Genomic DNA, 14,534 nt, shown 5'->3' with positions numbered 1-14,534 from the left:
TTTATTTGAAATGATCGAAAGCAACAGAACTCCAGTAATACATACAAGCCATTATGAAGACTGATTTATATACACATTTATATTAAATAATGATAAATTCAAATAAAAAAAATTGAATATTCTAAAGATTTTGGACACAAACTTAAAAGTACTGATTGAAACGAATATTTTATTGCTTTATTTTTTCTAACGAAAATAATTATATTTTGTTTGTTTACATTTTTTTTTTGTTCTTATGAGCCGATTTGTTTAATTTTATCCCTTTTTTACTACTTTTCGTTTATGTGTAGAAAATAAATGAATAACATCTGTACTGCAGCTGACTCAATAAACATATTTTTAAACAATTTCGTGGTTTTAATAAAGCTTATATGAATTGAATTAATATCTATATACATATTTCAAAAGCGAGCGAACATCTTGCCAGCAACTGCTAACGTATTAAGGTAAGCATTTGTACATGTACACATGTTCATAACAGAAAATAATGCTAAAAAAATAACTGAATTAACATTTGAATTATTGTTTTTTTTTTAATTTTTAATCCCAATTTAAATTAAAAATAGTTTTTAATCCCAAATACCTGAATAAAACATAAAAAACAAGTACAAGTTAAAAAAAATTAATTTTTATTCCCAAATACCGAATAGAAAATATTTTTTATCCAAAAAATAAAATAACGAATTAACAAAGAAATTGTTTTAAAATTTACATATTTTGCGTTGGCGTACTAATTTTTTTACCATTTTAAACTAGAGCTCGCACTGAGTCATCGTACTCAATACTCTAGAGCACTGGTCGGCAAACTTTCAAATTCAAACGATTTGTTTCTTATCGATTTTTAATGCTGATAAAACACAAAATTTCTAATTTTAATCTCAACATCTTGAGTTTAAAAACCAGAATTAAAAAATTAAAAATAGATTTCCATCTAAGAATGATAAATTTAATTTTTAATCCAAAAATTTTCAATACTCAAAATTCGGTACCCTGGTTCATAATAAAACTAATATTGCGGCGCTTAAATCCTAGATCTATATTGGTTTTCAAAGAAACAAGAAAAAGACATTAACTTCGTCTGTATCGACGCTATAATACCCTTCACAGGTGCATTTCTTATAACATAAAACGATCTTTATTTTAATTTTAATCGTTCAGTTTGTATTATCTCGAAATCGTCCCAAATTTCGTAAAGAGATCTCTTCAAATAAAAAACTAAGTATTAAAAAAGACGTGTATTTGATCGTTCAGTTTTTATGGCAGTTATATATTATAGTAGTCCGATAACGAACGTTCTGACAAAGGAGCAGCTTCTTGAGAAGAAAAAGACGTGATGGATATGGCAAAATCGACTCATGCTTATCATTTATATATATTATAGGGTGTATGAATACACCCTGTTCAGGGTATAATAGCAACACTAAACTTCCTTAACCATATTTCCATCATTACGAGTACAAGCCATTAGGGCAATCGTTGTTGTAGTAGCATAAAATATTCTACAACGTGTTTGAATAATTCAACCATGCAATGACTCGTTATGACTGTGGTGGGACGATCTTACTGTATAATGTTCCACGGTTACAGTGATTATGGCTCCTGTGGGATTTATAGCTGAATCCCAACAAATACATCAACGAGTATACAATATAAAATGTTTCTGCTCATTCTACTACGACTGTTGTGTATATGGTCATGGAATAACTGCACCATTAGCATACAAATTTAAAATTTCCCAAAATCAGCTGATTCTCATAAATACCCCCATATCACTCACTATTGAAAAAAAAACAGATTTGATGGTGTCAAACTAAAAACCAATTTTGTTTACTTTCAACTAAAAACAAAAATTGACTAATTAACGCCACGACAACACAAAAATGGCGTGGATATCGGGCTTAGCAGACAAAGCCGAAAATATTTTAAACAAGTTAGATAAAAATGCCGCCACTGCATTGCAAGTAGCAGCTACTTCAGGAGGCGATGGTGATAGTGGCGAAGGTAACGCTTTGGAAGCGATGCGACGCAACTTATCCAATAGTAAATTGTCATTAAAAACAGGATTTTCCCCAATCAAAGCAAGAGGTAATATTAGTGCCAATATGAGTAAATCAGTAGAAGGTGATACGGATGTTTTAAACGCTTCATATCACACTGCATTGCCTGAGTCAGTGGAAGCAAGCGATAAAGTTGAATGGCATATAAACTCTACTGTTTCATCACGACGCAGTTCCACCAATTCACGTCCCGATGCTGTGGCGATTGAAGTGGAAGAAACAAGTCCGAAACATGACATACTGAAAAATGTTGATACAGAAGGATCTCTTCTAACTGGAACGCAGGAAAGTCAAGAGTTGATGGCATTTAAAATTGCATTAAGCGAAGTGACTAGCGAACGTGACAACTTGAAGGCACGCTTGACAAAAATAAACCGTGATAATGAAAAAACCGCATTTCTTACAAAAATACAAAGTTTGGAGACACTATTACAACGTTTAACCGAAGAGCGTGATCAAACACAATATGAACTGGGCAAAGCACAGGGTGCCAACAGTGTATATGCGCATACAATTTCAGAGCTCGAAACTAATTTAGCTAAACTGCAACAAGAGTACTTGGAGACGGCACATAAATTGCAAATGCAAATGAAGGAAACGGAGCAGCTCCGAAAAGAACTTCAAGAATATCGACATAAAGCGCAGCACTCACTGCAAATAAAGGACAACCTTATAGCCGAACTAAAGGCAAATGGTGTAACAGCTGGCTCAGCAACAAAAAGCGAAGATGAAAATGATTTGCGGTTGCTGCAAATGGAGCTGGACGCTTTAAAGCATGAACATCAGCAAACCTTAGATGAAAGTAGTACTTTGCGTATGCAAATAGAAGAATTACGACATGATTGGCAAGTGGTTAATGAACAACACACCACATATATGGCAAGTACACGCGCAGCTGAAGAAACGTTAAGAAAAGAATTACGTACGGAACGTGAACGTTTACTCGCAACAGAATCCGAACAACGTGTACAAGCGCAAGAGTTGGCAAAGTTACGACAGCAGCTCAGTAATCAAATGGCTGCAGCTGCGACACGCCTTCAAGAAAAGGATTCACAACTAGAAAAGCTACGTGCTGAGGTGCAACGGCGCATCGCAACAGTGCATGTCGCAGATGGTGCAGCGGTAGCTACGTTTGAAGAGCGCATTAAGGTGCTCACACAAACATTGGTGGATAAACAGCAAACTGTCGAACGCATCACATCCGAACGGAATGCTTTACGCATACAACTGGAGAAAATGCAAGATCAACTGCAACAGCAATACGCTTATAACAATAAGCCGCTTTCGCGTAACTCATTGTTATCCAATACAACTGATGACAGTAAGTACCTGCATGCACACCTATTTATATTTACATATATTTGTATATTATTTTACACTTTATTTGTCTGTGTAGTCAAAGCACAGTTTCCACTTCTGATGCGTGAGAATCCTTTCGACAACCGTGTGGCCCGTCGTGTTAAACGTGTCTACTCTTCACTCGACTCTGCTGGCATTCGCTTAGGCGCCTTCCTTCGACGTTATCCGCTAATGCGTATATTTGTGCTCATGTATGTTGGCCTCTTGCATTTGTGGGTTATGTTTGTGTTGATCTCATCGTCTCCAAATTAAAACCACTTCAATAAGTAATCAAATATTTAAATTTAATAGTGTTTAAACTAAACTTATGGACAATATTTTAAATAACCATAAAAAAAGTTGTATTATATATATATGTATGTATTGTAATTGTATTGTCATCTACACATTATTGGTGTTTAGCTGTATAATCAACTATTATATATATAAAGAGAACAATTTCTTGTTAATATTATATTTCTCGTTTTAGTGGAATTTAAAAACAAAACTTTAAATCGAAGTGTTTAATTATACGTATATTCATATGATCATAACCAAATTTAGCACATACTTAAATCAATATAGTCGCATATAAAAGTAAGTTTCCTTTCGTAAACAAAATAGATCAGCTAATTTTCCTGTGTAGAGTCGTTTTTGCCCAAATTGACGGCATCGAGCGTTTCTCTCCGCTCTCTTGAAGCTAAACAGATTGTTGCAGTATTGTTAATGTTTAAACCGAGTAAAGTGCAACTAATTCTTTTAGCAAGTAAATATATTCTTTAGAATTCAGAAGAGCAAACTCAGCTACTATCAACAGATTGTTGCGTAAACGATATATTTCAAGTCACTTTTACACCCGTTTCAAACGAAAAAAGAATGTAGAAGAAAACTTTTTCATATGGACGATGACTTGAAATTTCCTCATACTTTGATTTGCAGTCCGTGAGAACCAGCGACACGTAGAGGAGCTGTACTATTATCCAAATCCGCCAACGCTGTCCTTGTATATTGTAGTTGAATGTCCAAGATATTTAGATTTACACCAAACAAATTTTTTTAGATGTGGATTCACTGTGAAAGAACCTTAAGTGATATCAACTTAATTTATCCCCGTCCTTGTATGGAAAATGTTTCTATTTGATTTGATTTAAAATATCTTCAAGAAAATGGGCATAGAATATTCTCAAAGGCAATGCTATAATATCTGAACAAAATTTTGAGATCGGTCCACTATAGCATATAGCTGTCATATAAACTGTCCCAGGCAACGTTACAACTTTCGAACGAATTTTTTAGACCGGATCACAAACTCATGTGTGGAAACTTTTTTATTTGTGAATGGTATACTAGCTTCAGTGCAACGAAGTTAATTTGTTTTTTATTTTAATATTAGAATACAACAACTAAGTATGCGATTCAATACTCCAACCTAACGTATATCGCTACACCTTCACTAGCTGGTCCTGATTCTCCATCTATTTTTCTCAATGTTATGTACTCGTTAGAACTGTCTGCGAACGAATGGTTTTTTACCAAGTTTTTCCCAGTCAAAAGTACTCTAGTTTGTGAGTTTGCATCTATATATCTAGTGGCATAACCAAATAAAAATCGTTATTTAATTTTTATGTTTATTATATTAGAGAGAAAACAATTCACTTTATTGAAAATAATAGCTTTATTACATTTATATACATATGTTTATAATTAGTTGTTGCAAAATACATCTTTATCTGCGGGTCTGCGTTATTATTTCCGACAACTTAGAACTAAATAAATATTTGTTATATGCGCCAAAAATGTTAAATGTAAAATTTTTTGGGTTCAATGATGCCTTTTAATAGTGAGTATAAATATTGATATATGCTCGTATACATGTAAATATATGTATATGTTTTTTGCTTATTTATAAATATCTGCGGTCTCCGCTCCCTCGTGCTATTTTTTATATTTTTAGAATATATATCTGTCAATTTTTTTTTTAATTTTCTTTTCCAATATGCGTTTCTTTTTTTCTTTTAGTTTTGCCTGACAAGAATTACAATTGCAATAAAAACAACAATTAATTTTAAAAACTGTTTTATAATTTTTTTTTCAATTTTTACAAGCTCCCAACATATCTGGTGTGTATACGCCGTGTATATTATATATAAGTATATATTCCAGATGCACAAGTACAGAAAATTGTAATTCTTTATAAAGAGATCAACTTAAGAATATGTGTTATACATACATACATTTTATTTTTAATTTAATACATTACATATAATTTTCATAGTTTAAAAATATTTTTGTTTGCAAATTTACTGCTTGCATTTTTTTATTTTACCATAAAATTTTGCTATAATTTTTAATTTATTTTATGATTAAATAACTTTTTATTAAATTAAAGCGAATTTCTTTAATTTTCATTTGCAATAATTGGTCGTTTGTTATTGTTGGTTGTTCACATGGCGGTCGTGCTTGAGTGTGTGTTTGTGTTGCAAATCATAGAGTCCATCAAACGGTCAACTGTTGGTTAATATGTATTGGTGGCGGTGGCAACATTAGCGGCGCTGGAAATTTAACGCCTTTTGCCGAAACGCAAGAAAACGTGATCAACATCGGAACGCTTCAGGGGCGCCTGATCGGTCAACAGTGCTAATGCGTAAGATTGTTTAACACATATGAATATTTTGAAATTTTCAAAATTCTGAAAGTGAAATATTTTACCTGCGGCTTCGCTATTCAAGTACGATTTCAACGCTGTAGCCAATTGTTCCGAATTGTTCAGGGCCGAACAGACCTTTTGAATGTGTGGTGGCATATCTTCGACCATGCCCGATTGGCAGAATGGTGGCACACCCATGGCGTTGCTGGATTGCGCAGCGGCGATCAAAAGGGTGGCGAAGCAAAGGATTGCGAAGATTTGGCTTGACATGCTGAAAGTAAATAAAGCAAGAATTTTTTTTTTGAATAATCTCTTCCTAGCAATGTCTTTTTGGTTAACTAATGTACAAATTGTTTGATATATTGCGATGCCTATTCATAGTTGTATCTTCTAAATATATTTTAAATATTTATAGAGTTTAATTTTGTTATGTTAATAGCTTATTCGAAAGAGCGAACAATATTTTACGGACATGACTGCATGTATTTGTTTGCATCGGCTCTTTTTCTGCAGCGTGCCCTCTTAAACCAATTTTCAAAACCTCGAAAATGGTTTCTAGCATTATTCACGATTGGTTTGCTTGGTATCATATATAGCTTGTATATATTGCTGTTCCAGCTTTTGTCGGACTATTACATAGAATGCTCCTTGATTCCTTAGCGTCTTTGATTCATAACCGACATTCTAAGACTAATCGATGCATATGAAATCGCATAAAATTGATGTTTATTTGAATACTTTCTAATAAAAGAATCACCGTCACGAAAACGATCAATTCAATCTTAAAAAATTCTTTAAACTCACTCTTTGTAATTTTTGCTTAAGATCCATCGAAAGAAAAAAAAACTGACATAAAATTTTTTTTAAACCCACAAGAGTATATGACGTGCCCTTTCTTTTTCTCTCTCTCTCTAAGTCATAAACGGCTGTCTTACTTCAGTTTACGCTCCCGATTCTTAGTTTAGCTGAACTTTTTCTTCTATTAATGGCCTTTATTTTGATGCTCCCCACAAAATATTAAGTTAATAGTATTAAGCCACTTTACCCTTTGGATTGACAGACGAGAAGTGACCGTTAATAAAAAAAAATTTTAGGTTATGATTTTTTATCTCCAGTTGACAATGCTGAGCAAATTATCAGCATACACATATGTATGTATGTATAAACAAAACGTAAATCAACATAAATAACAGTTATGTAATATGAAAATCGTCCTTTCGCCCTTTTCTTTGTCTGTTTTAAGATTATATGCATATTTTGTGCTAGTAATATATATTCTACCTCAATAAATATACTTTAAGTTTCCTTTGCTTGGTGCAACAAGGATATTGTATTTCTTGCTTCGTCAATGTAAAAAGGGGGACAACTTTCTTTGCTACTGTATCTAACCTTCGATTTATCTTTGTTTTTCTGCTGGGAATAAATTACACTAGAATTTGAACTTTCTGAAATGCTTCCCTTATGAAAAAATAAATGTATGTACATATGTATGTAAGCACCCTTCTCAGAAGACTATACACAAAAAGATATAATTTATTTTTTTCTATATTTGAAACTATGTGCTCTTTAAATTCTTTAATGTTTTCCTTCATTTCCATTAAATAGTATATGCATTAATTTGTTGCTCAATATCTACTAAATAAGTCAATATATTCGCACTATTCATTGCTGTTCCGTTTGCGAACGCACCTTTGATTATATGCCATAAATATGTGATCTAATCTCCATAAAGACTCGACTATAAATTCCACTAGGCGAAATGGTAATAGTTGTCTTCGATTCGCCATACAATGGAAAGTGGCGAAAAGAACAAGCAATAGGCATAAATCAAGCAGGCTGACGTAATCAAACAGAGGTGGAAGAGTGGGCGGTTATATATAATATTAATTATTACTTCACTTCTATTAAATTTGACTTGTCACTAATTGTTTCTATTACATGCCAATTTTTTGACAAACGAGCAGAGCTCAAACATAACGAGCAGAGAAGAGACGAATCGAAGACGGCTATTATAAAAAAGTATATGATTTATATACCTACGAAGGCAGAGTGGAAACAGTCACATACAATAGTGAATTATTTAAACATTTATGGTAAATGGAAATAATATGGAGTAACGCTGTAAGTTTGCTACATAGATATCTGCTAGGCAAAATATATTTCTAATGGCTTATAATGAACGGTTCTTCTTTTGAAAATAAAAATAAAGAGGTTCCACGGTTTAAAAATTAATGACAATGTTCATCAATCTTGTGTATAATTTATTTGGATTTATTTAACATACTAAACTTCTGCCATAAGATGGTGTAACATCCCTGTATTGAATACATTAATGAACATTTATGAGTCATGATCGCTCCCATAGCACCTTTTAATTTTATTTGAGTATACTAACGGGTTTTTACTGTCTAAATATTATTTAGCTAACTATTTTTTACGTTATATGGTTCCTACAGAGTAATATGCTTGCTTGTTCCTGCTTGCATTGAATTAACTGTCAATAAAGCAAATGCCAACACAGGCTAGTGCAAATGATCCATCAAATCAAGGCTGGCGCTGTTACAATGTTTATGTCATCTGCGAGCATATAAGCATCTACCACACCTATACAGGTAAATGTAAAACGAAAATATAGAGAATGCAACTAGCAACAAGCGAGAACGTGCGCAACACATAGTCGAATAATCAAAGGCATGCATATGTATATTTGCACATACTCATTCATATGTATGGTACATAGTGCAGCTTAGAAGAACTTACACTCAACGCTACAAATTGTAGGCTGATAAAAATTCTTAGACTTAGACTTTTTTTAAGACAGGTTGGCGCTTCAATAAACAGTACCAGTCACACACACGCTTTCAGTAGACACCCTGTAGAGAAGTGTAAACTGGTAAATCATATTATGCATTGAGAGTAAAGAATATAGCGCTATTAGTAGCGCTAAATAGTAAATCAATGTACTATATCATATAATGTCTAGCTAATGGCAGTCGTTGGAATATACTTTCCGTTCACTTCGTCGACTATTGAGTTTCATTACTACTTCCTAACTTTTAAACTCTAGCGAAGTTATGTAGAAAGCGACAATTGGTACTTTGCACGGCATCACAATATTTGATTCGCTATTTTCTTAGATGGAAGAGAATTTGTTATGATCTTGTATTAAGAAGGTTATGAGTATTATAATGAGTATTATATATGTACCTTAAATTTGTTCGTTATTGTATAAATTATTCGAAACTAAAGCATTTCCCCGCATTGCATATATATATTTTGTAAAGCATAGTGTGTATTTGAAATTGTAATGAATACATAAATTAACTTTCAGTACAAAAAATACTTAAATTAATTTACTATAATTTTCTTTTGAATGCATAAACAATATGGTAAAGAGACAATGTCTCTTAGTGCCATAAAAATCGACTAATACCAATAAATGCCTGTAATAAAATAAAAGAAGTGACACTCACACTTTAGCAGATATACAACAAAGATTCGCCTTCATTATAAACTTAATGAAAAATAAAACTACTCTACACCCCAGTCACTATCAAGTTTGATTTTGCCATAAAATCTTTATTTCTAAACTAAAAACTACCGTTCACTGGCAGTCCACAAGGACTAATATCAACTTAGTCAAAGCACATATACCAAGTACAATACGCATTTCCTTGCCGGCAAACAACTGTATTGTGTGTCATTGACAGCTGGCAAATGACATACGACGCACTACGAATAAATATGAGTGTGAACGTACGTCTACCACTAACTTCTAACGGCACTAAGAGGGCAGGTTAAGAGGATAATGGATAAAAATTACCATCACGATTGCATTTTGCTATTCTGCACGCTATCAATCTGCTGTTTACACCGTACAGGTGGTGTTGCAAACCAGCCGCAAAAGCGAACAACAGGAAAGACGAGTGTTAATGTCAATAAGTTAGAAACTGGAAGTTAAATTCTGCAATAATCTTAATAAAGTGCCGCTCTTAAGCGCATCTTACGGCTCAGGCTCGTATTTTGCGCATGATATAATGTTAAATGATGAGAGCGTTACATACTTTACGGCACATTAGCGAGTGATTATCGGTTGCTTGGCGATCACAACATTGTATTGCATACTTTGCAAAGATTGTGCGTATTTAATGCCAGCAATTTGATTTACTTTGCGTATAATACGAACAGCTGTCGCTTGAAAGGCCGAAGGGCATGCAACTGATTGAAACACTAATGAAAATGTTATCTTTAATCTCATTACTATGCTTTCTATTCTTATAAAAATTTATACAATAATAGTACGGTAATTGCTTAGCGTTCATGTTTATGCAACATGTTTGGTCGTTTTTTTATACTGTCATACCCGCAAAGTGGCCTGCAAATGGGAGATCTTTCTCAAATGCTTCAAATTGACACTGTGAATGTTGGATTATTATTAGAAGCACTTTCATGTTAGTTATGCTACTGGGAGGTTTAACACTGTTGGCAACTAACTAAAAAAAATTGTATCTTTAATTTTGGTATTTATCTACGGTACGCGCACTACAAGTAGTTACTCAGTGTTTGGAATATAGATTTGAAATTTTACACAGGTTTTTTTTTCCCAAAAAGCTGCTTACCGATATCGGACCGCTATAGGATATACTTAGCTGCCATACAAACTGAACGATCGGAATGGTTGTATGGAAAAATTTTTGATTTGACGAGATATCTTTACGAAAATTTGGAATAGGTTATTGTTTAAGGTAACTATGCAATCTTCGAAGAAATTGTTTTAATCGTATTGCTATAGAATATAGCTGGCATACCAACAGGACAATCAGAATTAGGTGCTTGTGTGGAAAATTTGTTCAGATCGAGTCACTATAGCATATAGCTGCCATACAAACGACCGATCAAAGTTTTTGTAAGGAATCTTTTGTACTTGTGGGTATTATAGCTTCGGTGCATCCGCAGTTAACGTTTTTTCTTCTTTCAGTAATTTTGGAACTAAATACTTCCACATTCCACTGTGAATTCACTTAAATGAAACTCTAACGGTAAATGTGTGCTAAATGTTGAGAAGTATGGTCAGAGGCAGAAATTCTGTGAAATTTGTGATGATGAAAAGCCAATAAGTATACAATTGAGCTAATTTCGTGCTTCAAATTAAAAACCAGTTATTAAAGCATATTTTTAGCGGTAAATACTGCTACAAATACATTTTCAATTACCATAATATGCAACTACATTTTATGAAAATTATAACAAATTTTCCTAGTAATATCCATGTGTTCTTTTTAATTCTACCAGCTTCGTGGCTTTTAATCACTTTCGCATACACACATAATTATGTGTTCACGTGATTCGGTGCGTGTTATAATTGCTCGAAAAAGGGTTAGAAGCATATTGACTGAAGTGATGCTTGACACCTCATAGGCATTTGTCACGTTTAGAATGAAATTCGTTCTGTGCTGTGTCCGTGCGTTTAAGCATACATGCAAATATATCATATTCGTATATGTGTATATGAGATATGCAAGAATGCATGCACCAGCATTCCATTCCTATAGTTCCGAGTACCTTACTCAATTGCGTATGCTGTACGGGCATCTTTGTTTAACGAAGCTTACATTGCAATTTTTACTAAACTGTGGCAGCGTAGGGAGTAACCTTCCTAAAACATATGTACGGTGTGTCCTATATATGGTATACATATATAATATGTATGTAGATATACACAAAATTTAGAATAGTGTTTGAAAGGAATTTTCGACGTGATCGTGTACTGATATGAGGTTTTGTATTTACATAATTGTCCTTACTCAATAATTACTCACAACAATTCTGAAAATTGCGTTCAACTAACAATGTCGTCCAATTCTCAAGTAATGTTGTTAAACCTAACCATAAATATCCATATTTTTCACTGTTATATTATAAATGTTTGTATTACCCAAAAGCGTCAGATATCCTATAAAGTATATATAAATGATCAGCGTGAAGAGCTGAGTCGATTTAGCCATATTCATCTGTCTGTCCGTCCGCCTGTATATGTATATGCGAACTAGTCCTTTAGTTTTTATATATCGGAGATACCAAAAAGTTGCCAATTTGTCGATATCGGACCACTATAACATATGGCTGCCATACAAACTGAACGATCGGAACGAAGTTCTTGTGTGCCAAGCTTTTTCATTTGACGACGTATATTCACCAAATTCGGCACGGGTTATTGCCCAGGGCAACGGTGTAAGCTCCGAACAAATTGTTCAGATCGAGTCACTATAGCATATGGCTGCCATACAAACTTTGTGAAGGGTATTGTGGCTTTGAAGTTACCATTTTTTGGTTTTCATTAACCATATCTCAAAAATAATAACGATTTTAGATTAAAAAACTTTTAGTATTTCGAAAATCTGCTAACCGCTAATCGCTTATATATTATATAAATTTTATTTGAATTGTTTATAAAGATTTTAAAAAACTAAATATTTTTTCAAAAAGTTTTTTATATTTTTCAAAAATTGAAATTTTTATTTGAGTCAGATATACAAAAACTAAGATATAAAATACTATAATCCGCAAAAAAACCCAAAATTTATTCATATTCGTATGAAAATACTCATATTTACGTAATAAATTAAACTTCTTCAATATAAATTTTAATGAAAATAATATACTTAAATAAAAGCAAAAATTTATTTAAACGAGAAAAATATTTCAATATAATTAACTTTATTTTTTTGTTACTTTTAAAAATAGTCGGCTTCGTTTCACCATTGCCCGTTATATTTTTTTTGGGGCTCTACTCTTTTGACAGAGAATTGACGTAAAAAAAGAACAAATTTAGCCATTTGATTCACTACAAAAGAGTGAATAATATATATATACACATTTGATTATATAAATATGCATGTAGTATATAAATCTACTTCTATAAAGTACATTTTCTTTATGTTCATTTTTTATATATTATTTTACATTGTTCAACAGATATATATACAAGTACATAACTTCACTGCAAAAAAATCTCACTAGGATAACTGCGGCTACTTTCAATATGCACAACTATTTTAATTGTAAAAATTTCAACAGATAACTGTTTCATATTAAACTGTTGCTTTTTTGATTCCCTTGAACGGAATTGAAATCAAAGTTCATCAGTCAGCCCAGTTTTCTTCTATATTTACCCGGAAAAAGGCATTCGTAGAACAAAAATGTCTCAGCGTTCAGCATTGAAGAATATAAATGTAAATATCACAAAACTAAAAGTCGGAATATGAATATAAATAAGATTGTAGTGAATTTACTACTAATTTCATTTTTGAAAATAATTTTTTTAAAGTAAATATACTTGAAAATTGCCGAAAAACAAGCTACGTTTATAAAAATTCTTGTTTGTTCAAATTTTTCAATTTTGCAAAATTTATTTTATTACTATTATATATATGTACATACATATGTATAACTGTACATAAATGTGTACGTTTCGAATTTGGTAAAAGCTTTTTGCATTAACTTTATTACGCTATTCTAACCTATATTTACTTTCTCCACAAACTTCAATTCAAAATAAATAATATTTACGTTTTTTGTTTGGTTCCTTATCTTCTAATGAAACCTAACTAACTAACTATCAGTTGTAGGCGGTTATTTGCACTTTTTTTTCTATAAATAACACATTTTTATTGTGAAGCACAAAAAATTTTCATATAACTCGCTAAAGTATGAGCAAAACATTGTGCTAAAGAGCATTTATTTATTCGCCATAATTTTAAAATTCTTCAAAAGCGCACGATTACGCGCGAACACCTTAGCAACTATAGAATATACTTGTATTTTACGCACCTGTTGCTTTTACTGTTTACAGTTGTGAGTCTCACTGAAAAAATTCAAAAGTAACTGTCACTTGCGTTCGACTCGTACAAGAAGACTTGTGGCGATATTGCAACTGTATCGTCGAAGCACACTTGTTTGAATGATGTTTATCGCAAACAGGATACGTCTTTTTATATGCAACGAACGAACTCGGCTTTGGATGCTGGAATTAAATAAGCAGCATTGCCATTGGCTCACATTTCCAGCGGCGATTTTGATTGTTTGTCATTGTGGGTGGGATGTTGCTCATACGCCCTCGCCGACCATGCTGACAACCAAACGTTAGTGTGAGTGCGTGTATGTTTGAGTGAAGTTTGAAGAGCTGCAGTAATAACTAATTTTTGTACACTTGTGTATGTGTGGTGGTGTGCTTAAAAAATGTTACACTGTTGAGTTTATCTTAAATATTTAAGTTTTTTTATGAACATTCATCATTGACTATCGCTGGCGCGTGCACGCACACTTATGTGTGTATGCGCGTGTGTGCCGTCTAATCTCTAAGGTGCAGGTGCTTGCTTATTGCATTCAACAGCTTTCCTCTTCATAATCAATTTATTATATCATAAGTTTTTATACACTTTTTATGTTTTTAATTATCTGTCATGTGGAATACGCCTCTTTTGTAGAGGCAC

General features: G+C 32.7%; 2 protein-coding genes across 2 annotated transcripts; one reads left to right on the top strand and one right to left on the bottom strand.

Annotated features, from left to right (window-relative positions):
- Positions 1-1,767: 1,767 nt before the first annotated feature.
- On the top strand, positions 1,768-4,166 carry Golgin84 (golgin A5). The gene is made up of 2 exons (XM_014236041.3): positions 1,768-3,378; positions 3,454-4,166. The coding sequence occupies exons 1-2, from the start codon at positions 1,881-1,883 to the stop codon at positions 3,666-3,668; spliced, it is 1,713 nt and encodes a 570-aa protein (XP_014091516.2). The 5' UTR covers positions 1,768-1,880; the 3' UTR covers positions 3,669-4,166.
- A 1,288-nt stretch (positions 4,167-5,454) lies between these two features.
- Ms (neuropeptide receptor myosuppressin) lies at positions 5,455-14,023 on the bottom strand. Its single transcript, XM_014236045.3, has 3 exons — positions 13,873-14,023; positions 6,105-6,313; positions 5,455-6,032 (listed from the first exon to the last, which is right to left on the bottom strand). The coding sequence occupies exons 2-3, from the start codon at positions 6,310-6,312 to the stop codon at positions 5,956-5,958; spliced, it is 285 nt and encodes a 94-aa protein (XP_014091520.1). The 5' UTR covers position 6,313; positions 13,873-14,023; the 3' UTR covers positions 5,455-5,955.
- Positions 14,024-14,534: the final 511 nt, after the last annotated feature.

This window comes from Bactrocera oleae, chromosome 2 (assembly GCF_042242935.1).
Source record: "Bactrocera oleae isolate idBacOlea1 chromosome 2, idBacOlea1, whole genome shotgun sequence".
Classification (NCBI taxonomy): domain Eukaryota; kingdom Metazoa; phylum Arthropoda; class Insecta; order Diptera; family Tephritidae; genus Bactrocera; species Bactrocera oleae.
The sequence above is the reverse complement of the archived record's forward strand: the minus strand, read 5'-3'. Positions and strand labels throughout refer to the sequence as shown.

What these genes read in the sequence shown, in the direction of transcription:
- Golgin84 (XM_014236041.3), top strand. Translation starts at nt 1,881, where the DNA reads ATGGCGTGGATATCGGGCTTAGCAGACAAAGCCGAAAATATTTTAAAC. An exon ending in ATCCAATACAACTGATGACA is followed by an intron (nt 3,379 to 3,453) that starts GTAAGTACCTGC and finishes TTGTCTGTGTAG; the next exon opens with TCAAAGCACAGTTTCCACTT.
- Ms (XM_014236045.3), bottom strand. Translation starts at nt 6,312, where the DNA reads ATGTCAAGCCAAATCTTCGCAATCCTTTGCTTCGCCACCCTTTTGATC. An exon ending in CTTGAATAGCGAAGCCGCAG is followed by an intron (nt 6,033 to 6,104) that starts GTAAAATATTTC and finishes CTTACGCATTAG; the next exon opens with CACTGTTGACCGATCAGGCG.